The sequence below is a fragment of the Cyanistes caeruleus genome, chromosome 5 (genome assembly GCF_971803275.1).
Source record: "Cyanistes caeruleus chromosome 5, bCyaCae1.hap1.1, whole genome shotgun sequence".
NCBI lineage: Eukaryota > Metazoa > Chordata > Aves > Passeriformes > Paridae > Cyanistes > Cyanistes caeruleus.
In genome coordinates this window covers 26952681-26976756 of record NC_141705.1, presented here as the reverse complement: position 1 = coordinate 26976756, position 24076 = coordinate 26952681, and the positions used below count along the sequence as shown (strand labels likewise).

At 37.8% G+C, this 24076-nt stretch overlaps 1 protein-coding gene and 1 long non-coding RNA gene across 5 annotated transcripts in view; both read left to right on the top strand.

The window, feature by feature from the left end:
• CHIC2 (cysteine rich hydrophobic domain 2) overlaps positions 1-12665 on the top strand; it is a 28995-nt gene extending 16330 nt beyond the window's left edge. The window contains exons 4-7 of one of the 4 annotated variants that reach the window (XR_015287485.1): positions 2303-2359; positions 2526-2585; positions 3571-5065; positions 5478-12665. Coding sequence is in view for 3 of the 4 variants with exons in the window: in XM_086891214.1 (XP_086747340.1) it covers positions 2303-2359; positions 2526-2585; positions 4746-4856 (228 nt within the window). In the remaining variant the exon portion in view is untranslated. The remainder of the gene's footprint in view (positions 1-2302; positions 2360-2525; positions 2586-3570; positions 5066-5477) is intronic. The other 3 variants (XM_086891215.1, XM_086891214.1, XM_086891216.1) reach the window with 3 other exon arrangements.
• Positions 12666-14544: 1879 nt separating this feature from the next.
• LOC147652996 (uncharacterized) lies at positions 14545-19068 on the top strand. The gene is made up of 3 exons (XR_015287484.1): positions 14545-14940; positions 15392-17199; positions 17248-19068. It is a non-coding gene; the product is annotated as an uncharacterized LOC147652996 (long non-coding RNA).
• Positions 19069-24076: the final 5008 nt, after the last annotated feature.

Genomic DNA, 24076 nt, shown 5'->3' with positions numbered 1-24076 from the left:
AATCATGGTCTTGAGTCTGCATGTATTTTTATCTCATGCTAGTCAAATGACTTTAAACTGTCCTCTTGTTTGAATAAACCAATTAATAGTGCCTATCAAATTCTTATTTATATTTATGTATTGTAATATGGATGTAATTTTATTGGAATTTGAAAAGCTTGGATGTTTTTCACAGTCTTGGGGCAAACAATGAAATTAAATTGTATAGTGATCTTAATCTATTATTAAAAGGTCCTGGAAAGGAAGATTACAAGGTAGATTCAGGTTTTGAATCAGTTTTGCCATTGGTTTAGCAGCGGGTGGGCAGGCAGATGCCTGCTCAGAGTAGAACCTATTGCCATTTTTCACCATTGATAGAGTAGCCTTTCAGAGTCAATGAGCTCTGTCAATGTGAGCTTGTCAAGGCTACAACTTCATAGACCTGAGAGGCGGTTTGAGAGGTCAGCCCTTTTCAGGTTTGCTGTGATGCAAATGAACTTTAATGCTTAAACAACTATTGGAATTTTTATGTCTGCTCCTTGTTCTTTTTTCTTCACAAAGTCATTGACGAGACATTCAGTGCTTTTTAAATTGGAAGTTGCATTGTGCTAAAGACCTAGTACAGATTTACGGAGGGCTGAAAGCAGTTAGATCATGTTCTTTTCATGGTGCGATTAGAATCAAATCGATTTCCCTACAGCCTTCAGCATTCAGATGGCAATTTTAACAAAGCTTGGGGGCTAGACAAGGGACAAAACGACTGAACTGAATGTTAATTACACTCTGCAGCCTTATTTTCTTTTGATTTGGAGCTGACTGGCAACTAAATTAACAAAAGTGTGACCATAACTGCTGCCCTATTTTCATTTAAAAGGAGAGCAGACTCTAAAAGGCTATCTTTACAAAGAAACAAGTGAGGTCTACTGATTATTGTTAAAGGGCACTGTCTTTAAAAACATAATAATAAGAATAACCCCAAAAATACTCAATTTCCAATTGATGTGATGAATTAGTCGCTGGTATGTCCACCTTTTGATAATGCCTTAGCTTGTGATTTTAAAATAAAACATAATAAAAAAAATGCTGTAATGAATACTGATAGATAGCAATGATCTAATTTTTAATCATGTGACCACAGTACATGCTTAGCAGTGTTTCCCCACAACTGCTTAAGTATTAAGCTGGAGGATATTTGAAAGCCAAGATGTTAATATTTGGGGGTAAATGAATAATTTGTTGTCTAATTTTTATTTACTCAGACATTTGTTTCTCATGACAGCATTTAGTTTGGTTTGTTAAGGTTCATTTACAGTATTAGTATTTTGTAGTAATAACAGCAAGATGCTTTCTCATCCTTTCCCCTCACCCCTCTCTGCCTTGTAAGGAAGCTGCAGCTGCACTAAGTTGTATTTGATCCTTGTCATTGCTCCGTCCTTTTGCACCTGCAGCTCTGTTGGTCTCATCTTAACACCTGGCACCATGAATTATCCTCTTTTTATTCACTGTCTGTAGCAAATCCCATTTAGAGCTAAGCAATATATATTCTGGCAGTCAAATGACCATAAATGTCAGTATGTATTTCTCAAATGTAAATATAACTGAATAATTATATTCAAAATGCTGTGAAACTTTGCAGCACAGAATGTCCTTTAATTCTTGCATGCATAATCCTAAAAAGCTGTGCAGAACAGCTTTCAAGATTCTCTGTCTGAAATGTCAAGTGTGGATGACACAGGCAGTAAACCTTTCCTTTAGAATCCTAAATACCGGGTTTGCTGTCCATACAGATCACAAACTTAGTAATGCTTATTTGTTGAATTTACTGTAACTTTCTGCATTTGCTTTGTCACTTTCTAAAATCTGGATATAAATGTAACAAAAATTCCTCATTTATTTAGAGTTTTGTGTATTTGCACTTGACCTACAGCAGTGCAAAACAGTTTGCAACATTTGTGAATTTATATGTTGACCTTAAAAGCAGTACATTTAGGCCACTGATCCTGGGGGAAAAGTGTTCCTGCTTTTTATACTTAGATCACTTCGAAATTTCTGTGATTTTAAAGTTAAAAGTGCCATAAGAACCAGTGAGCATACATATCAACAGTTTTTGTTCCAAAGTGGTTGAATGTACTTACTTGGCTATCATAAAAAGCTGTTTCTGCTCTAGATACTATTTAATACCAGACAAGTTTTGAAAGTACTACAGACCACCTTGTACTCAGTCACTGTCCTGTACCTCTCTCCTTTTCACACAAAAGCAGCTGCAAAACAAAGTTTTTCTAAAACCAGTCAAGAGTAAAATTCTTTCTCATTTGTCTTCCAGACACGAAGATCGATTGAGAAGTTATTAGAATGGGAAAACAATAGGTTATACCACAAGGTGAGTGCCGCAGGGAGCAGCTTCGTACTGTTGGAGTTTGAATTGCACAGTATGGAAACAGATGCTTTTGTTGAACGAAAAATATGAAAGGTGAACAAATGGGCTAGTCTGTGTGCTGCAGTAAAATACAGCTCATTTTTCTTCTTTTTCTTTCCTCCTTGTCTAGCTGTGCTTGCATTGGAGACTAAGCAAAAGGAAATGTGAAACGAATAACATGATGGAATATGTAAGTTAAAGGGCTGTTTTGTGAGTTTCTCTATTAAATGATCATTTATTTTGCTTCTGATCTTATTCTTTTCATGATTATTAATCAGTAAAGGTGTCAGGAGCTTAATCGCCTGAGTGCAAGGATTTTCTACGGTTCACAGATGCATGGTTTCATGTGCAGGACTGATTTATAAAGTTATGAATGACTTGAAAACAAGGCTTCACTGTGTTCTGAAAAATAATAAATTAATTGCCAAGATAAAATAGCTTGAACATGTGCTGATGGAGTGTGAAATTTTAGATGCTGTATAAAGAATAACCACAACTTTGGTTACGCAGCAAGTCAGATATGGCTATTTTATATAATGCTAATCAAGTCCAAAAGTATGGAAGAAGACCTTTCAACTAAGCTATTGGAGCTTAAGAAACCTTTAGCCTTTTTCAGATTTTAACTGCCCCTTACCTCAACTATCTTGAAAATATCTTTATCTTGAATTTGTGTCACTAAAATATTTTTAAGGCAGTCTCTGGAGTTTTAATTTACTTCAGCCTTTGGCTGAGATTCCATGAACTGTTCTTGGAAGTATACAGTGGGAAGTGGTTTAAAATTAATGATGTCCTGTGTAGGATTTCAGTTTGTTTAGCTTGCAACTTGTTCTTTGCTGTTCTTATTTCCATTTTCAATATATTTTGGAAATACATGGGATAGGATGAAATTAAGCTGCTAAAATGTAAGAAACATTAGAATTTCCGTAATTTCTTTTAATGTTTTAGTAAGTAGGCTGTAGGAAAGTTAGCTTTTAAAAAATAAAGATTAGCTTTAGAGAAATAGCTACTGCGTTAGTTCTAATATATCTGTGATCTTCCATTATGCAGCACTGTGCCTCTTCTTTAAAATAACAAAGCTATAATGCATACTAAAATTCTAAAAGTGATTCAGCAGTTCAAAATTATATTAAAATGGTCTTTAACTTTTAGTCTTCTTTTCCCTGTCCTTCCTCCAGATCTTGCCTGAAATACAAGGTCTTCAAAAAAGGATGTTTTACAGAATGGCTCTATTCAGTTCACTGAATAAGTACTTTTTGTAAAATTTATTCTACTGAATATTTTAGGTTAGATATATGGGTGTGACTAAAAAATGGAATAAATCCAATTTCAGAGAGTAGACTTAAGCTTTGCCTAAATGAAGCATTTATGTTTTACTGAAAACTTTATTTTTCTACAGGAGATATTGTCAAACCCAAAGTTCTGCAGATTTAATTGGAAAAAATATAATTTGAGTTTGTAAATACTATGGCCCAGCAACATTTACAGATGAAAATTCATTCTATTAAATATAATTTCAAAACAGTTGACCTGTTTACTATAATAATATATGCATGGGCATATAGTTTTACAGGATAAAGGTCAAAGATTTTATTTTCAATTTGTGAAACGTCTGGTATTATCTTTGGGTACACTTAATGAAAAAATTTTTACAAAACCTCACTGTAACATTCTCACTTTCAGTGAACTGATTTGCTAGTGTCTTTCAAAACTGCCTCTAATATGATTGTGATTTAATTTTAAATAATAAACATCTATCCTCAACTTTTCACGAAGCAGATGATTTAAATTAGACTCTTGTATCCAAAACTTGGTGTCTCACCAAAATGAGGTTTGAAATCTACTGTAGTAGATGTTAACTTAAAAAAATAATTAATTAAATTAAGAAAGACAAGATAATCATATACTTTTGGAGTAAACACACTGCTCCAGCTTTACTTCTTGCTCCCTTTCTGAAAACTTGCCTGAATATCAGAAGCCCTGATATCTCTACAGAATCCAGTGGTTGACTCAGGTCAGTGATCAGTGGATTTTGAGCAGTTTGCATCTCTTCTGAAAATAAGTCACTTCTGAATATCTCGAAAAATCAACTTGTATATCCAATTTCAGTGTTTGTTACTCCAAAAGTACTTACCTTAGAAATAAAATTGGAGATTACTTACTTTTATTTTCTGAGGCTTGGTATGCTTGCAGAGATAGAAGTCTTTATTCTCTAAGTAGCTAAGTTGTAGTCTCCTTTACAATCAAAAACATTGAAAAATAATTTTTAACTTCTTAAAAAGTTGAGTTTCCCTTACAAGTATATAAAATCCTTATTTATGTTATTTGGTGCATTTATTTTTTTATAAATCAGATCATACTGCTGTGTTATGACTGTCTCCGAAAAGAGAACGTGCACAAGTCACCATTTTCTTTAAGTTTCCTATTTAAAGAGGATGAATACTTGGATTGTGTTCTGGAGTGAGCCCTATAGTGTACGTAGCTCAGAAAAACATAGCTTAAATTTGAATTGAGACCATAAGAATAATCATGCAAAACCATTAGTCAAGTTCTTGTTAATTACTTGAACATTTGTAGGTATGGGAACTTTGCAAAATTTGATACAGTTTTTTATACAGGTATTGAACTATAAACATGATTTAGAATCCTGTATTAAGTGGCAACAATTCTGAAGTAAGTGAAATTGCAATTGAAAATTAACTTTCCATGCATTGTGCATTCAGGAGATTTGTTTATTTTTTTTTTTAATGAATACATTTATCTCTTCCATAGTTTTTTCCCAATAAATAAATTACTGCATAACGATTCTTTAACATAATTAGCTTCAGTTTGTGTTTCATATCAGCAGGCAAACTTTTCCAGTTGAATTTGATTCTTTGAATATTGGTTTTCAACCCCAAACCAATTACCATACATGACTTTTCTAATGGTCTCCTACCTGAGACAAATGCCATGATTTTTTTTCTTTTCATCACAACTTGATATACTGAAAAAAACCAAACCTAAAACCATGTGAATTATTATTGTGGTAGATAATAGGATTGCTGCCATCTTTAATACATATTTTTTTTTTCTTTTTATACAGGTCATCCTTATAGAATTTTTACCAAAGACACCGATTTTTCGACCAGATTAGCATTTGATTTATTTATAGAGACTTATTCAAGTATGTTGTCTTTCCAATGGTGCCTTGCTTGGTGCTCTCCTGGCAGTGATATAACATTGGTTCTACAGAATCTTGTGGTGTTTAAATTTGTTTTCTGTTTGTTTGTTTTGTTTTTTTTTGTGTTTGCTTGTTTGTTTTGGTTTATTTTTTGTTGGTTAGTTGTTTTTTGTGGGTTTTTTAAATAACAGTATGTTCTACTAAGAGTATGGTCAACCTCTGCAAAGTAATTTCACACATGTTATTTACTACTTAAGTTATTTTTACTTTTGCTACTTCTGTTTATTAATGTATCTTGATTTTCAAAAGTCTTTTATATGTGTGCGCGCGTGTGTACATATATATATTACTATAAATACACAGCTGAAAATTATATTCAAGTGAACAGGTATTTTTTTATCCCAATATGATACAACTGATTGAGTGTACATTGTGTAAATCCCTTTAGTCATTCATTTACATGCTGAAGTTCCTTCTGAGATATTCGGAAGCTTCTGTCAGTGACTAGTCAATTGTAAATACTTTTATTTCTTTTTGGGACATTGACTAGTCCCTTCCAGCAAAAGGAGGCAGATTTCTTTTTGAAATGGTAATTTTTGGAACCCAGATGTTGTTAGTAGAAATCTCTGTGCTCTTCACGAAGAAACCTGTCAATTGGTTCTGCAAAAGTTTGGCTTTAGAAAAGTAAAAAAAAAAAGGCAGCCAAGTGGAATTATTTTACTCAGACTAGAAGCATCACTGAGAGCATTGCATGCATCTGGTTAGTAGAACTCAAGATCACAAAAGTATATTATTGTTGCATTTTATAATGTGGCTGTTTTAATTCAGTCAGTTGCCATGTGCCAGCTTTATTCATACTGTTTACCAGATCCTGTATACAGGGGTGCAGAAGGACTTGTTTTAGTAAAACTTAATTGCCCAAGAAGATCTTTCATGAGTTTCTTTGTTTATTTTAAAGCCACATAAGCAGAATAAAGTTATTGAAGAATTCTTGAACAGTGCAGTTCCAGATGCGAATGCCATGTATTAAAAGTAATCAAAGCAGGGTGCACTGGGCAACAGTGTAACTTTAAACATGTTAGGTAATTATTTATTGCACCCTTTCTTTTGCTCATTTTGGTTTACAAAGGTTATTTTCTGTACAAGTATAAGACTTTTTTATCTGGATATATGATGTATGCTTGGGTCAGGCCAGTTGTATTTCATTTCTTCTGATTATGCTTTATTTGTACATATCTTCACACATAGCTTTTGGGTTTGTTTTTTTTTTAATTGCAACTCTCATATTGTAAAATTTGCTTTAGATATCTAAAATTACAGTATGCAAAATTGATGTAAGTTAAGAACATGTTCCTTGTACAGTTGTGTTAGCAAGCAATAATGTGAATATATGAAAAAAACAGATATACTCTGCTTAATATTTGTATGAATGAGAAGTTGATACCACTACAAGAGTAGTCTTCTCTTTTTAATCTTTTAAATACAAGTTTTATTTCAAGGTCATGTACTACAGGTACCTTGATGCTGTGAACTATTTTTCTATGTCTTCAAAATATTTATTCTCTGTAACATATTCCTTAGTGAGTATTATATTCCTAAATTGTTCACAGTGGGAGTGGTCTAGAAAGTTTAAGTTTTCTTAAATCTAAGTCTTCTGTATCTGTTCCCAGAATTCATCCTTTGCTCAGCTTTCATCTGTGGATTCCTACTGTTCACTTTGAAAATAGCTCAGCTATGCATTTCATACAAGCCAAGAAGGGTGTTTCTTTGACTTGACAGAATATGATTTTTAATTAACAAATGCCAGTTTTGTGCTGGCCTCAGTCTTCTGAGTGCCACCCATGGTTTCTCTATAAAGTAACTGTTTCTGATTTTCTAAAAATCAATTTCAGCCTCTTCTTCAGTACAAATCTGGGTCTGCTGATGCACCCCTCTCACCCAGAAGTATTAATTATAACCTTGGACCAGTTTCAGCCTGTGGGAGGACAGAAACCTAACATTGATGGCAGCAGAGACTGGGGAGGTTGGAGGTGCAGAGAGGTTGGAATTGAACAGAAGTAATAGCTGGTGATAAATACTTATGGCTAGAAATATATATTCATTTCTTTAAGTGTCTGTTTTCAATAAAATTAATATTGGATCATATGAGGCCTAGGTTTTACAAAAATTTTCATTTGACTATAATTTGTGTCATAGATGCTGTTTTCCACTGATGTGGAAATCCCTCCACTCCAGTGAAGGATCTGGCTTGTGATCTGTTCATAGCAGCTATTTGCCTCCGTTTACTACTCAGACTTCCCATAGTATGTTCTGTTCATGTCCACAGCTACCTTGCCAGCAGCACCCAAACTCAGTGACAGTCAAGCTGCTTTGGGTGAGATGTGTGCTGAGAGCAGGGCAGTGAATAGAGTGTGGCTTACAGGTTTACAGAGTATCCAATTAGTCAAGCTTCCACATTAATGGTGGTGATGCTTAAGATCTTGTCTACTTCTAGGTGCACCAACAGTCATAGGCTTGGTTAGCATGCATTTCTGTATTTTAGCTGTGACTTTCTCTTTAAGAAATAATACAGAGATCCAGAGTAGAGCTCTGAGCAATCAAAAAGTTAAATCCCTTTGTAAGGAGGCCAGACTTACTCCCTCAAAAGCTGTTTTGGATATTTTATTAAAACAATGTCTCTGACTTAAAATATAATCAGGAAACTTGAGAAACTGCCTATATAGAGAGATGAGTTTTATTTCAGAAGTAGTACTTGCCTGAAGAAGTAGTACATTCACCTAGTAAGAATGTTACAAAACATTTTCATACAATCTCTTTCAATTCATTAATTACAATGATGGAAATTGAAGATGGCAGGAGCTTTAATCAACTGTTCAATGCCTGCAGCAGTTGTCAGGATTTTCTTTTGATGTTGCTTCTGAAATACTAAATCTATTTATTTTGATTGCTAGTGAGAAGACATATATTACCTATTTTGTCACTTGGCAAAGAATGAAATTGCACAATTTGAGCAGACCAGAAGCTATAGTAGACTTCCAGGACACAGCCTACTCTTTGCTGAAATAACTATCACATTATACTAACTTGTTTAGCTTCTTGCAACTCAGCAATTCCTACAAATAATCTTATCTTTTTCAAAACTCCTTGAACGGTAAAGTTAGGTATCAAGTTGATATTAATCATTTAGCAAATTATGCTAATTATGCCTGTTTCATCTTCAGCCTGCTAAACTAATGGTAAAGGCATCAATGAATCCCTCTGAGAGCTAATTATTATTTTTAGATATAGTTGCCTTTAACTGGTGAATAAAGATTCCTTTCTTACTGTAATATAGTAGAAACAAGTTCTTTTATATATTTTAGTCATAGATGGAAGTAAATTCTGAAGCAGAAGGACTTCCTCTCTGACCCTACATAAAGAATTCCGAAGAGCTCATCTGTTGTTAAATAGCTTTGACTTGAAGTTTATATTGGGATTCAAACTTCACCAGAAATTAAAATGTTTACAGAGATAGGTTACAGGAAGTCGGTAAATTTTTGTAATAGATTAGTAACAGTAATTTTAATAAACTATTTATGCAAATTCAAAATTTCCCACAATAGTTAAACCCAAGTAGAATAGTTTGTAAAAACTTTTTACAGTACTTAGGTGTAAATTATAATCTTTAAATCAATTTGTTGAATTATGTGTTTTTGTAATTCTCAAGACCACGATGTTTAAATGTAATAGGCTGTCTCTCAGATACAGGCTTATTAAAAGTCAGTTTTAATTTTATTTTTTTTTCTAAAAGTCATTATTTAGCCCCAAAGATTGTAGGGAGAGCTTTAAAATGCAACGTGTAACTGCTCAGAAGCCAGGAGCCAAGGAAAAAAGAACTTGTCTTTATTCCCTTCCCTCCACCCCCCACCCCAAAGTCTTAATTTTAAATTGGTCCCCTTGTTTTGGAGCCCTAGTTTATGGGTTTTGAGCAGCTGGCAATAATGCAAATTGTCCACCAAAAACCCCATTTGAATTCTGAACAGTTTAAAGAGATCACTTTAATTGAAGAGGTGAAAGACTTGTTAAGCAAAGAAAATCCGTGGTTCTTTTAAGTTCTCCCAGCACTGCTGTTGAGTAATTAAAAGAAGGATCATGATGACCCTACATTAGGTCAAAATCCAGATGATTTTATGTAAAGGAAACACTCAATTAGAGAGGTCTCAGAGCCTCAAATATCTTGGGGTTTTATTAGTGACTTATTAAGGGTAAGTGGTGCTGGCTAGTTTTGTATCTGTGACTAAAATAATTTATGTTACTCTTCAGCAACCTTGCCTATGAAAAGAAAGCATTTCAGAAATCTGTATTCATCACACTGCTAATTTGTTCTAATTTCTGTGCTTCTCCCTATAGCCACGTTGCATTTCCATGACAAACAGCTAAGTGTATGATCATTATAATGCCTTTAATAGCCATATTGTAGGTAGAAATATTAACTTCTCAGGGACTAATAGGAAATATGAACATGGAATTAATGAGCTGAATGCCTATCTGCATGAAGGCTTACTTTGCAAATGTCACCCTAGAAACTTGATTGTAATATGCATGACCGTTATGAATGTTACCAATATAAAGTTATGAGAGCTTCTTTTACCCTGTATTACTAGGCTGCTGAATGTCAAAGTATGTTGGATAAGGATAAATGAAGGGGGATTTTTTTCTGATTTGGATGGAGCTTTTATTTCTAATGGTGCTACCTTCTTAATTCCTATGTTTATTCTTTGTAAAGTTCTCTCTGTAGGCTGGGTGAATCAGGGGATATTGGTGTACTAAGAAAACAGTATCATTCTTCTTAAGGAAGTAGAATAATTTCAAGGGGAGAAGTATTATAAAGTGAAAAAATTTCACTACTGAAAACATGCATTTATTCTTCATTAGATATCCATTTGTTTTGTTGGTAACAGGACTTTGCAGTTTATTCGTTTTTGTGCTTTCATCTTTCTGCACATTGAGATTTCAGTCAGTGTAGGCTGAATTAGGAATCATGTTTGAAAAATTAAAACCCCCTATTCCTTGTATGAAACTTCATATGTCGACACTTGTGCTGGTGTATGTATGTATCCCTATTACATAGCACCTGGGTAATACACATCTTTTATAAAACTACTTTTTATTGGTTTCATGGAAATTGTTCTTTAAAAAAAAGTCTTCTGGTTTGTTTAGCTCATTAATATTTCATTAAGAATTATTTTCTTGAAAAAGGATTAATAGATGCTTGGCTCTTCAACATACAACAGACCAGTAAGAACAATTTAGTGAGGCAAAAGATGAAACATAGGAATTAGGAGAAGCAACACTTCAAAGATTGGATTTGGGGATTAGGTTTAGAGTTCTGTGAGTATCACAGAAAACAGTTTTGAAATTAATAAAATGGTATTGAATGATGCAATAAGCAAAAGCTAGCACTCCATTTCAGTAATTATGTAGACTGTGTGTTAACTTTTGTTCACTTTTTTTATTTTGGTGTGTTATTCATTTATTTTGGTTATGCTCTAGTTGATAGACAATTCTGCTATCATGCAGAATAATAATGCAGAAGGTAAGCTTCCTCCTAAACTCAGCATCTCTTCATTGAAAATAGCCAGACCAAAATGGAATTGCTGATGAGATCTGCGCTGAGTGCAGAACAGTCTTTTCCTAGGCTGGAGCCTGTAATGCATGGCTAATTGTTTCCAAAGAAAATTCTTGACCTGTCCAGACAGCTCCTGTCATGTGACAGTATATCTAAGGCCCACAAGTAGGATCCAGTTAGTACAATTTAAGTTCAGGTAAGTAAGACTTTTGTAGTTAATTTAGTTTTTACAGAGAAGGGAACCATTGACAAATGCTCAATTTTTGAGAGCATTTATAAGATTTTATAATGTTTATTGAAACATGTTTTTTTGTTGTTGTTTGCTCCTCATTTATAACTTAATAATTGAAAGTTACTTTGCCTTGTATTGAAACTAGACTTAGTAGTCAGCTGAAGACTTTTTTTTGTTACAGTATTTTAGGTTTATGAATACATTTTTTTAAGTCATGTTTAGAAATGTTTCCAAGAGTCGTATCCTGATGCAATGTAACTGATATTTTTAGTGGCTGTATGTTTAACATGGTTTCATTGTGCTGATATAAGCACCTAACTCATCCACTCCAAATGTTTATCTCTGATCCTTTTATGCTAGCAATAGGCTTTCTAACTTGTTAGGATATGCAGTGTACCTTCTGGTTAATATTGTCAGTGAACAGTTTGGCTCAGTGAGATAACAGGGAGTACAAAGTAGTTCCTAATTTGAAAAGTGTAACCAGATTCTTGTTTTGATAAAGGATGGAGTATGGCAATCAGAATATGAATTAATTCAGAACATAAATTGGCAAGAGAATAGTAAACTACAAAACAGTGCCTAAATGTTGTGTGCTAAATTAGACCTGTGTAACTCATGTTGCTTAAAAAAAATTTATAGAGAATTGCATCGACTGTGTGTGCTTAGGAAAGATCTGTTAAATGTATGAAGCACTGATGGTAAATAAGTCACTGAAAAGATATTGCCATCAAAAGGGAAAACTTAAAACCCAGTACTTTGGAGTATGTTAAAAATCCATTTCAAGCAGAAAACACGTAAGCAATAATTTAACCTAAAACTGGAAATTAAAGAAGCTGCTACTTACAGAGAGACTTGATGTTAATTTTGCCTGTTGGGCATCTCTCCTCTCACAAAGAATTTAGAAAGATAAGGGTTGCTGTGATTTCCCCTATTGTAACATTCCTCTTCGAGTATCCTAAGTCCGGGTGAGAGACTCCAAGCTTAGAAGCCAGTACTGTGTTTACAGGGTGCACAGCTTTGGGAGGAGAAGATAGGAATAAAAGGACTTCTTTAAGGCTGCACAATTGTATATATGCATATTTAAGAATATTTAACCGTGTCTGCTAAATTACTGAGGCTAATCTATTGTTGAATTATAGAATATTATTTAATACATCAACATTGTTTTTTCCTGACCTGACCCAGAATTGGAATGGATTCCAATAAAACTTTTTTTAAAGCATTTCTTAAGTTGTATGTATTATAAACTAATAAAATAATTGTTAACCTATCTTAAGCCTTACCGTTTTTCATCTGTGGTGGGAGGAGGTGGTAGGGAGAGGAAGAAAAGAAAAAACTTGAGAAACTACTGTGTTGTGCAATGGTCTCATCTTCACTGATGCTTTTAGTCTAAATGGGGGGGGGGGGGGGTTGGTAAGAAGGGAGAGAAAATTATTTTGGGTAATTTAAGTGACTCTAGGACTGGAGTTAGCAAATTACAGGCATTGCCTGTCTTAAGTGTTTCAAACTGTTTTTTCATTAAGTCTGCATTTGGAGTTCTTGAAGCTTTTCATGCACTAATGCTAGTAGGATTTATTAAATGTACTGTCATTATGGTTGAATGGTGATTTTGAAGCTGTGTCTACGCTTTAACGTTTTGTTCACGTGCTCTCAGAAAATATAGGGTTTCCATCTAGTTGAGGCAGAACCACCTATTCAGGAAGGAATCATTCCCATTCATGCAATTCACATGTTTTTCACACCATCCGCTATGAAGTGTTGTTAACATGAACCTTATGAACAAAAACTAAGTCTGAGCTCTCCGCCATGCCGAGGATGGCCTTGGTTCTCATCAGCCGCAGCTTTTCCTTGCATGAAGCATTTTAAGCAACTTGGTTACTCTAGTATGGAAGTCTTGACAGCCTCTTTTTAGTGTACGTGTGTATAATGTCTCTAACATATATGAGAGGGTGTGTTAGACATGCTCATGTCCCGACGTGCGGGTGGGGAGGGGAGCTGCCGCCCGGCGCTGTGAAGCATTCCGGGTGTTGTAATGTGGGCTTGCAAAGTGGTAGATACAATGTTGCTGAGCAGAAAAGCGCACGATAGATTTAATGTAGCCAATTGTGTACTTTTGAAAAAAAGAGTAACTGTTCAGTGTGAGTTAATTTTGGATTTTTTCAGCATCTCTCTTTTAGGCTTTGTGCTGCATTCTTCTAGACAAATGCGTATTCCATGTGGGCCACTGTTCTGCTAAATGCTCTCAGTTCTCCTTTTGCAATCAAGATTATGTTGCTAAGGAGATTTTGCTTTTATTGGTGCCATTGATTTGTGTTAATACGTTTTGAATACCTCTCGGTATTCTTCCGTAGACAAGGCCAAAAGAAAAACTTCCCTGAGTTTCCCGATTTACATCACAAATGGAGCGGTGGTGTAATGAAGCCGATATAAAGTGGGCAGTTGAAAGGGAACTAAAGAAGGGCACTCAAGTGAGAAATGAAGAAATGTGCCGAGAGCGGTCTGCGGGCCGCCTCCGGCCCAGCTGCGGGAGCGGGAGCGGGCCGGGCCCGGCGCCGGGGCAGGGGGACAGCCCGCGCCTCCGGCCGCCCGGACCACCCACTCACCGCGCCGCGGCCCCGCGCCTTCACCCGCCCGCCGCTGCCGCTTCCGCCCGCCGCGGGCCACGGCCGGCCCCTCCCGGCTCCCCGCCGCACCGCCGGCACGGCCGGCCCCTCCCGGCTCCCCGCCGCACCGCCGGCACGGCCGGCCCCTCCCGGCTCCCCGCCGCACCGCCGGCACGGCCGGCCCCTCCCGGCTCCCCGCCGCACCGCCGGCACGGCCGGCTCGGCGGAGCTCCGGAGCGCGGCCTCCGCGGCCGCGTCCTCACCGCCCGTCCTCCCCCTGCCCTCAGGGCCGCACCCCGCTAGCCCGGCTCCCCGCGGCCCTCGGGTGGGGCGCAGAGAAGCGGCGGCACACGGTTTATCCGTGCACCGGCACGGATAAACTCCAGGCTGAGCGGAGAGTCCGCGCTCGGGCACTCTGGCTTTGTGGCGCCCTTGGCGAGGGGCCGGCGGGGCTCTCTGGGCACCGCCTCGCTCCTGCAAGCCTGCCTGTCCTTTAAAAGGAAACAAACGGAAAAACACCACCACCCTGAAAAAACAGCTCCACCAGAAAAACAAAAAACTCCTCAAACTAAGCCCAAGAGTTTAAAATAAAAAGATTAATTTTAAACCACCCAAAGGCTTTTAACCTCGTGTCCATAGATGGCTCCACTGAAGACAAGCCTTAGGAGGACGTTAGGTCTCCTGCCCTCACGTACAAGGACAAGGACCTCCCCGGCCTGCTCTGGCTCCTCTACATTACATAGATAAACTCCTGAATGACTCGTAGTCCAGGTGGTTTATTCATACGAGAAGATTATTCAGAGAACATTTACACCAAAAAGCCAAAGAGAGTTCCCACATTCCAGGGTTTGCCATCAGACAAATCTGTCTGTGGTGGTCTAAAACCCCTGCACCCTGTTTGATGCCAAGACAGCAGAGAAAGTCTGTCTGTCCACAAACAAGGTAAAGGAGCAGTGTTTGTATGTGCAAAGCACAGTGGTGGTTGCAGATATTCAGAGATGATTTCTCTTGTGCAGCCCCCTGATGTGATGGGAAGCAGTGTGAGCAGTGTGCTGTGTGCTGGTGAACAAGATGGGATGGTGACTGGTTTCAGGCACATCATTTAGATTTTGGTCTTTGCTGAGCTACATGTGACCCAAAGTTTCAGATTTACATGACTTCTGATCCAGAGAAGCAAAAGTGATTTATATATACAGAAAGGGTTGCTTTATCTTTAGGGTCAGGACCAGCAGTCTCCTTTATGATATGTATTGCTTTCTGTGAAAATGTCCCATTGCATTTATGTAGGCTCAGTTTGCTTCATTGCATTAGTCAAGTGAGAATTCTTTATTCTTAGGGTATTGATCATGTTATATGTAGAATAAACTTTGTCTTGCATTTTTGGTCTCTGCAGTATTAAGCCCCTGCCAGGAGGATGAAAACAGAGGCTTGCTGAATGGATGGGAATAGAAGAACACAGCCTCTTTACTCATTTTTGACGGGAACTTTTGAGGACTCCAGGTGTTAAGTGACTTGTTCCTGTTTGTGTGCCGTTGAAGACCTGGATCTTGAGTAATTGTTTAATAAAATGAGATAAATGAATAAGGATAACTATTTTATCTGAATGATGCAAAAATCAACAGTGAGTCTTACTCAGGATTTTATGCCATTCTGGTTTAATTTCACAGTTCTAAGTGAACTACTTCATCATGTTTCCAGAGTGTGTGCCAAAATACATCTCTAGTTTGTTTTTTTCATAGCTTTTGCAACACATTCTATGGAAAGGGCCTGTTTTTATATGAGATAATGAGTTTTGAGTTAATGAGGATAAGGCCCAGAATTTGTACTGTATTGTGCACCATTGAGTATACAGTAGAAATAAATTGAGAAGCAGACACTGTTTTAAAATCCTCTTTCATTTAGGCATTTTGATTAGCATTCAGAACACAGCCACATTACATGATTAGCTGATTTTAATGACTGTCCTCTAATCAGTTAAATGGAAGTATGTGAAAAACTTAAAAAGATTATATTTATGGAGACAGGCTGTTTACATTGTTACACCTCAGCTAAAAGGATACTTGGCACGTATGATAGAGCTAAGAGAAAAATGTGGAAGGCTGAAGAAACCTTGAAGACAATTGGATCCAGCCCATTCTTTCTCTCCCCACAATGCAAGCTCTGATGACTTAGTATTTTAATTAATGTCAACCCTTACCATCAGTGCTCATGGGAACAATCATTAAACCAACACAAAAACATTTTAAATGGCTGGCAACCTACCAGATACTGAGCTAAGCATTCCCATGGTAGAGTGGATGGTTTCTTAGCCAGTTCTGCACTCTAACAGTAGTGGCTCGAAAGGCTATTATTTTCATACTAAACAGTGCAGTATGGTTTCTAAATTCTGTTATTAAATGTTTTATATTTACTTCCCAACACTAATATAGATGTTATTTATATGGATGTGGTTGAACTTAACTCTTTGTTGTTACTAAAACCTTTTTTCTTTTTTCTTCTGTTCCCCCATTTTTTGGTTTTCTTGCTGCTAAACCAAAATCGTATGTTTTATTTTTTTCTCTCTTGTAATGCACATGATTAGATAGAGCCTCAGCCAATAACTGGTTTCCAACGTAGCTTTAAAAACCGCTGGTGAGGTGAATTTTAATATTGGACAAATTGTATATTTTTGGTTTTATATTATATTACTTTTGCATGGTATGAGCACGGTCGAGTCTCTAACTACTTAATGGATACTCCGTTGTCCTCAGCCCTGCAATATTTGCCTGTCAAGTATACTAAGTAGCCTGATCTTTCTTATTCCTCGAAGGTCTTTTTCCCTCCTCCCATCCTCTGTGTTTGCTGTTTGCTCAAATTGTTTAAACGTGGAGCTCAATGACAGGCTATTAGCGCTGACTGGAGCCACACATAATGTGGCCACATGTTGTGTAAGCTTCACAACTTGTCTGCTAATTCGCCTCAGGCCTGACCTGAAATACCCCTGCTATTCTAGCTCTTAGCCCTTCCCCAGCACAGACACTCATGCTAACTCCTATGACACATTGGTGAGGTCTTTGATTTGGGGCCAAATCCTGCCTCGCTTTGTGCCAAAGCTTGTGCCGCGGCAGCGAGTGAATCTGCCAGAGGAGCAGCACAGAGCCAGCGGTGCTGAGGGGATGGAGATGAGGATAGCTCTTCTTCTTCTCCTGCAACCCATCAGGAGTGAAAGCCCGCGGCTACAGCTCTTCTTCTTCTCCTGCAACCCATCAGGAGTGAAAGCCCGCGGCTACAGCGCATTGGGCAGGCGGTGCACAAGGCACTGCCCTCCCTCCTCTGCCCATGGCTCTGTGAATCCCACTGATGGGCCGCTGGGGAAAGTACCATTTCCACAGAAAGTCCGCAATCCGTGAGGAAGTAACATGGCAGGGGAAGCCCAGGCTGGCAAGCAGAGGGTGCTCTCTCATTCTTGTCATTAGGCTCTCTGATGCCACTGTGCTGGGTACAAAAAGGGGGCATATTTAATTAAAGTTGGGGGAGGGGAGGGGGGAAAGAGCAGTCCATTTAGGAAAAAGGATAATGAAATACATACTATGGAGCTCAGAGAGTGTACTCATTAGAAGAGGGGCTTCTTAGGCAGCAGACAAGTGAACCTAGAAGGATCCAAGCCATTGAAAGTGAAAAGACTGATGCAGATGTGTTGCACTGGTATCCAAAAGGGAAATCAGTTGGCGAAATGGATTTCAGAACTGATTAGGAGGAAGAGTGCATGGTAGATAAGGCAATAGGATTGATGAGTTGATATGGCTGATTGGCAAATGCAAATACATAGAGGAAGCCTTAAAAAGGCAATGGAAGCCCCAGCAACAGTATATAAACAGTGTTTTAAAAGACTGTAAAGCCAAGAACAGACTAGAAAAGGGGAATATGAAAGTTTTGGGAGTGTGGAATTTAGGATAACATGGACGAGGAAAGTTTAGTGAAAATTAGAAAATTACGAGCAAGTAGCACAGAAAGAAAAAGAATAAATTTGAAAGATCAGGAGAGAAAGATTTTAGAAGTGAAAAGGGAGTGGTATGTAAATTAAAATATTGGGTCACATTAAAAACATGGTCACAGAGAAAAGTGGGGGGAAGGGAGCAGGAGAAGCATACACACAATTTGCAGTCTGTGTTCATCTCTTTAGAAATACTTTTAAACCTTCCAAAATGTGGAGAGCTTTGATAACTGCAAACCCCAAGATCACTATTTTGGTGTATCCTTCTTGATCCTATTGGATGAAAAATTGGGAAGATCTTTACCATTCCTATTTTGTGAATGCACTTTCCCACTCATGATTTTTAAGTTATAGGAAGAACTCTAGCCCCATTTATTCTTCTTTCTGCATCCTGTCACCCTGAAACACTTCCAGTATTCAGTTCCACATGTATTTCAGACACTGAGACTCACAACATGATCTTTTCAGATCTTTGTTGAGCTTTTCCTCATTCACAAACTGAATTCCCTGACTCCAGGAGATACGAGTAGCAGGGGAGGCCACATTTTAGCCCTAATAAGCTGCTGCAAACATCTTTCCCCATTAAACTGTGATATTTTTTTTTTCCTGCAGATGAAGGGTTGTTTTCAGAAGCACTGTAATGATCTAAGGGGGTTTATTTTCCACTTCAGTTTATGAGCCATATTACAAATGTAGGCTGTAAAACCTTCAGTTGTTACCATGTCCAGAAAGTTTCTGGCAAAGTCATCATCTGTTTCATAAAGGTGAAATTTGCTGTGGACAGATGAATAGTTTTTCTAGCTGAAGCATATAATTAGAGCAACAGAATTTTCATGTAAATTTCTCCCCTGGGAATAATGAACAAATATACAGAATTTAGCATGCCATGCCAGACCACGGGCTAAGGACAGATGTTCAAAAGATCTCCAAAAAATTGAAGCCAGGCATATAAAAACAATTTAAAGTTGATGTAAGCAAGTCTGTGACAAAGACTGTCTTTCCTTGAAATGTGTGTACAGAGTGTGCAGTGCTTTAATTTACATAGCAAATAGATGTTCTCATTTATATAATAAAGCTTCAAAGTTTGAATTAGAAAAGTAAGCTTGTTTCCCTTTGTGCTGTACAAATATGTGTGCTAGAGATGGACCTTATTTCAAAGAATGTGTGAGTAGTTAAACAAGAGAGGCAAACTCAGAAGCTGAATACAAGCAAAATATCTTGTTAGCTCCCTTAGAAATAATGGTGCTTCTTCATCATTTCCCCCTACTCATTTCAGTCGTGCCAAAACTAGCCCTGCCTGTCACAACTGCATACCAAGCATCCTCTGTCACCCCCACAGCAAGGATTTAGCTGGGGGGGAGATGTGTGTTAATCAACAGGATTCTTCTGCAGTTTGTTTTGTTTTTTTTTCCCTTCTGAGGAGCAATTGTCTTTCTCAGGTCTGGTATGAATAAAAAGAAAGAGTAAAATCAGTATAGCTGACATCAAAAAACTAGAGACAGTTTGGGTTTCTTTCCAAAATGCAAGGCATCTCACCCCTGAAAACTTTTGCTTCTGTCTAGTAGTCTTGCTTTTCTCCATTCAGGTTAGTTGAATGTTAAAACTGATTTTCAAAGATTCTCTTTCTTTTACCCTAGTCAGCAGAGAACTGACTCAGCATCCCAACAACAATGCATTTAGAGCGGGAATTAGTTTTGAAAATGTTGTTTCAACTCTGTGAGAGACCATGGCAACAAAGATAGGATGAAGATCTTTGAACAAACCTTTGAATACTGTTTAGAAGGAGGAGAATGGACAGGAAAAGAGAGGGAAAGAGAGTAGGATTCATTTGCTTCTTAGTGATGCTACATTTTAAGGGGCAGTACTAATTCCTATAATAGATTTCACTCCTGGGCAAAGAATGCTATGGAATAGCCCCGAATGAGTGCCACTTCCCATTGAGATAAAGTCTAGGGTTGTACTGAGGGGTTTTTACACCGTGTTTGTTTTGACAAGTAGATTCTTTTGCTTTATCTCTCTTAAACAAGAGAAGTTTTAAGGCTGAAAGATTTGAGCCCTCTGAGAAATCAAAACTTCAGTCTTTGAGCTTGTGCTAAGTATATTTACTCAAGATTTATGACAAATCCCACAGAAGTAAGGAGAATGCTTAATACAATTCAAATAAGCTGGAACTTACCATCTAAATAAGAGCTAATCTACTGCCTGCCTGTGCTTCTCTAGGAAGGGACACCACCACTCCCAGTGTAAAACAAAAGAGGACTTTAGGGAAATAGAAGGTCTGAAAATCCTCATAGTCTATTCATGGGTTGTCTCCTTTTAACTGACATTTCAAAAGTTATGCCCGCTCATGACAAATGCACTTTTCAGGTTTTGCATTCTTTTTATGATTTTCAGTCTGTGCTAAGAAAATCCTATAATACTTTCTCTTGCTCTAGCTATAAACATGGAAGAATTTTGATCAAAGGAGACTGTTTTAACAGCTGTGTTTCAAGGCAACATATGCAACTCTCTTGGCAGCTTCAGCTTATAAGGTTTGAAGAAAGCAGAAGTATTTGCAAAGTTTTTGCATGTTTGAATTATACAAAATATTGAATATATTGGCTTTTCTTGGTGTTTTCTAGGACCTGAAAGCCATAGTCAGGTGATAAAAAGGTCCCTGCAGCAGGAACACTTTTTTAGTTCAAAGAAATCTAAATGACTGTGATTTGGGTTTTTTGTTTTTGTTTTGGTTTGTTTAGGTTTTTTAAAGTGATCATAACCTGCCTTATCCAGCTATTTGTCATCAGAAATAAAATTTTATTTTCATGGATAAATGTGGTCTGGGATTAGTTACAGAAGAAAAGGAGGGACTGTTGCTCTTTTTTCCTAGACAGGGAAGAGGGACTCCCCTCCCATTACTTTTCACAGCCAGGGAAATGAACACTTCCATTATGCTGGACAATGTGGAGCAGAAGTAGCAGGTGGTGATTGCTACCAATCAGGAAGTTAAGTAATAGCCATACTTGAGCACTTTCTAAAGGATTACTGTTTATGGAAAGATTTGTCCCCTATCTGGGCACCACTGGAAAGAAAACAGAGTGAGGAAGGTGAGAAGATTAGTTACAGATTTCCCATCCTCTCCCCAGCTCCGCACACGCTACACACACTGCCTGCTGCCCTCCCTTTTCTGCCACAACCTGTTTAAATGATTCCAGCAGACAACCAATAAACCCATAAGAATAGATCCTCCACTTAATCCTGTCCCTGCTCCTCTGTTCCTGCTGAAGAAAGCCAGCCTTTGGCTCTGCCCTGGCTGGTGCCCCTGAGAGCTGTTACTTGGCTGATCAAAAGGGACATTGATTTACCTGGACTGGGCTTATAAATAGAAGTCATCTTTTTTTAACAGCATGTATTGTCAGGAAAGGGAAAGGAAGCTATTACTGCCATTTTTACTCTAGGAATTACTCCATTATTGTCTGACAGATGCCAATAAGTATCCTGGATTTGCCTAAGAGGTGTGACCCTGTGTCACAAACCCTTCACCATAAGGTACCAGAGTTCATTCTCCAACACAGAAAAGTAACATAATGGTTTGGATTGTAAGGGATCTCCAGAAATCCATCACTTCTATAGGATGGACAGGGACATGTTTCACTAGATCAGATTGCTCAAAGTCATGTGAAATGACACTGAACAGTTCCAGTGATGGAGCTTCCATAGTTTCCTTGAGCAACATGTTACAGGGTCTCACCATTCTCACAAAACAAATTCTTCCTTATATTTACCTTCTTTCACACTGGTCCCACTGATCACCAAATCTTGTTGGCCTTGTTACTGAAGACAGGATAAATCTTCTGAATCCTCAGGTAGCTGAGAGTTTGAGTGGCATTGTTACACACCTCTGGTTTTTCCGTCTCTGGCACTTCTCTCTGCTCTAACATTAACAATGACTCCTCATCCAGATGCAAAAGCAGATCAAATTTGATATACAAACTCAAGCCCCAGCACTGCAGAAGCCATGAGCTTCTTAAATATCCTTTAAGCTCACAGGTTGCCCTCAGGACCCAGGGAAGATTAGGAAGTGAAGCCCTTTGCAGAGCCAGAACCCAGCAGCCATCCCATTAAGCTCACTGCTTTTCATTCAGGGAGGACAGTAAGTGATGGACACGGAGTGATTCAGCACTGCCCCACATCTTGCCAAGGGGAGGCTAACTTACATTTATTTTATATGCCTTCTTGAATTTGTCCACAAGCCAAAACCACCCCAACTGTGGTTTGGTGGGTTTTGGTGGTTTGGAATTGGATTTTTTTCCCTTTTTTTAGGGGAGTGTGCCCTAAAAGACTGTGCTAATTAGGTCTGACATTTTAAAATTTTTGGATCAATAAAGGGCATATCATTCTTCTATGCTATGAGCTGCAGAGTTTCAGGTCTCCCCTCTGGACTAATGCAATTTATACAAATTAGGTATGACCGCTGGACTTTGTTATACTGCCAGCATGTCCTGGAAGCATAAAAGAATATCCTAAAGATCACCAAGTACAGACCCCTCTGAATTTGCTATAATTCCTCCAGGACAAAACCTTCTTTTAAATACTGTTTGTTCCAGTCATCTCAGTGCCACTGTTTGCTTTTTTATCTGTTGACATGGAGGCTTAGCTTCCTCAGAACATTTTTGTCTGAAAGATCATTATTTTCTTTTCCAAGCATCCTATGAACAGACCAATTGTACTTCATCAATTTTAAATTTTGACTGTCTGCCAACTGCTTTCAAATCTAAAGCCAATCAAAATTTAAGGAGATTCAGGAAACACAGAAAGAGGAGTATATCCACTTCAAAAAGGTTACCCAACTGTTTGTTGTTGTTGTTACATTTTGTCTCAGGCTTTATAATGATGGCTTTCAGCATTTTGGCTCTGTTTTTGTGTCCTTGTTTAAAAGTCAGGGCTGTGCCTGCCCTTCCCGAGGCTACAGACACACAGTGGGCTGCTGTGCAGTTCATCATTCACAATCAAGCCTCTGCTGACTCCAGTCTGACACATTGCCAAGAAAGATGCCTTCTGCATTTATTTGGAGGGACTTCACTTTCACAGCTGCTGTTTATAATAAAAATTATATCTTGCAAACATCATATAATGTCAGTGGGTTTTTATGGGCATCAAATTTTGCTTGTTTAACAAACTGCAAATAAACCTCATGTAATTATATCTGTTAGTTACAGATATAATTTTGAGTAAAACCCTAACCTAGCTGTAAGCTAGCTGGGAAATAATAAATACTGTCAGTACCTAGAATAACTAAGAACCAATGCTACTTAGCTTCTCAGATATGAAATGATTCATGCTGTAACACCTCTGACATCAGCATGACCCTGGGAGGATCAGTCTGCTGAAAGTTTTCTCCTAAAAATTGGAAAATTCTACTGACATGTGACACTGTCACATGACACATATGACACTGTGTAAAAAGCTGCTGCTGTATCTCAGGCTTTTAATGAGGGGTCTGTATCTTTTTTACATGGGGTTTATATCTTCTGAGGCCATCACCTTCAAGAGCAGGCCTGCCACCCTTCATGGTCATTGGAAAACTTTCTACCAGTAGGAGGCAGGGGCAGATGGCTTCCTGCTTTTTGGTGACACTTTGATTTCTGTGTTCTGCCATACAGGCATCCTACAGAGAATTTGAAAAATCTGTGCTTTCCTGTAACTAAATCCTCATTTTTTTGTTATTCAAACTAATTAAAAACCATATCATATGGACAGTTTTTATGTTTTCAAAACTACTGGTCTTTGAAGTTTTGATTGTTTTGATATATACTAAGCATTTCAGTGCTATTTACCTGAAACTGAAAACTTTACAAAAATACTGGTTTTTGAATGTTTGAAGAGTTGCTTTCCTCCTCCTGTCAATGTTCGGAATGGTTTGAAGATATTTTGTCTGTGACAGAAAAACAAAGAGTAAAAAGTTATTGCAACTCACTTAAATATGACAGGCTTTTGCCACATTTTTCACATTTAATAAGAGTGTGAGAAAAGACAGAAGACTAACATTACTGGAACAGAAGACTAACATTACTGGAGGTTTACCTATGAGCAGTACAGAAAATGAATGCTGCCATTGCTACAGTG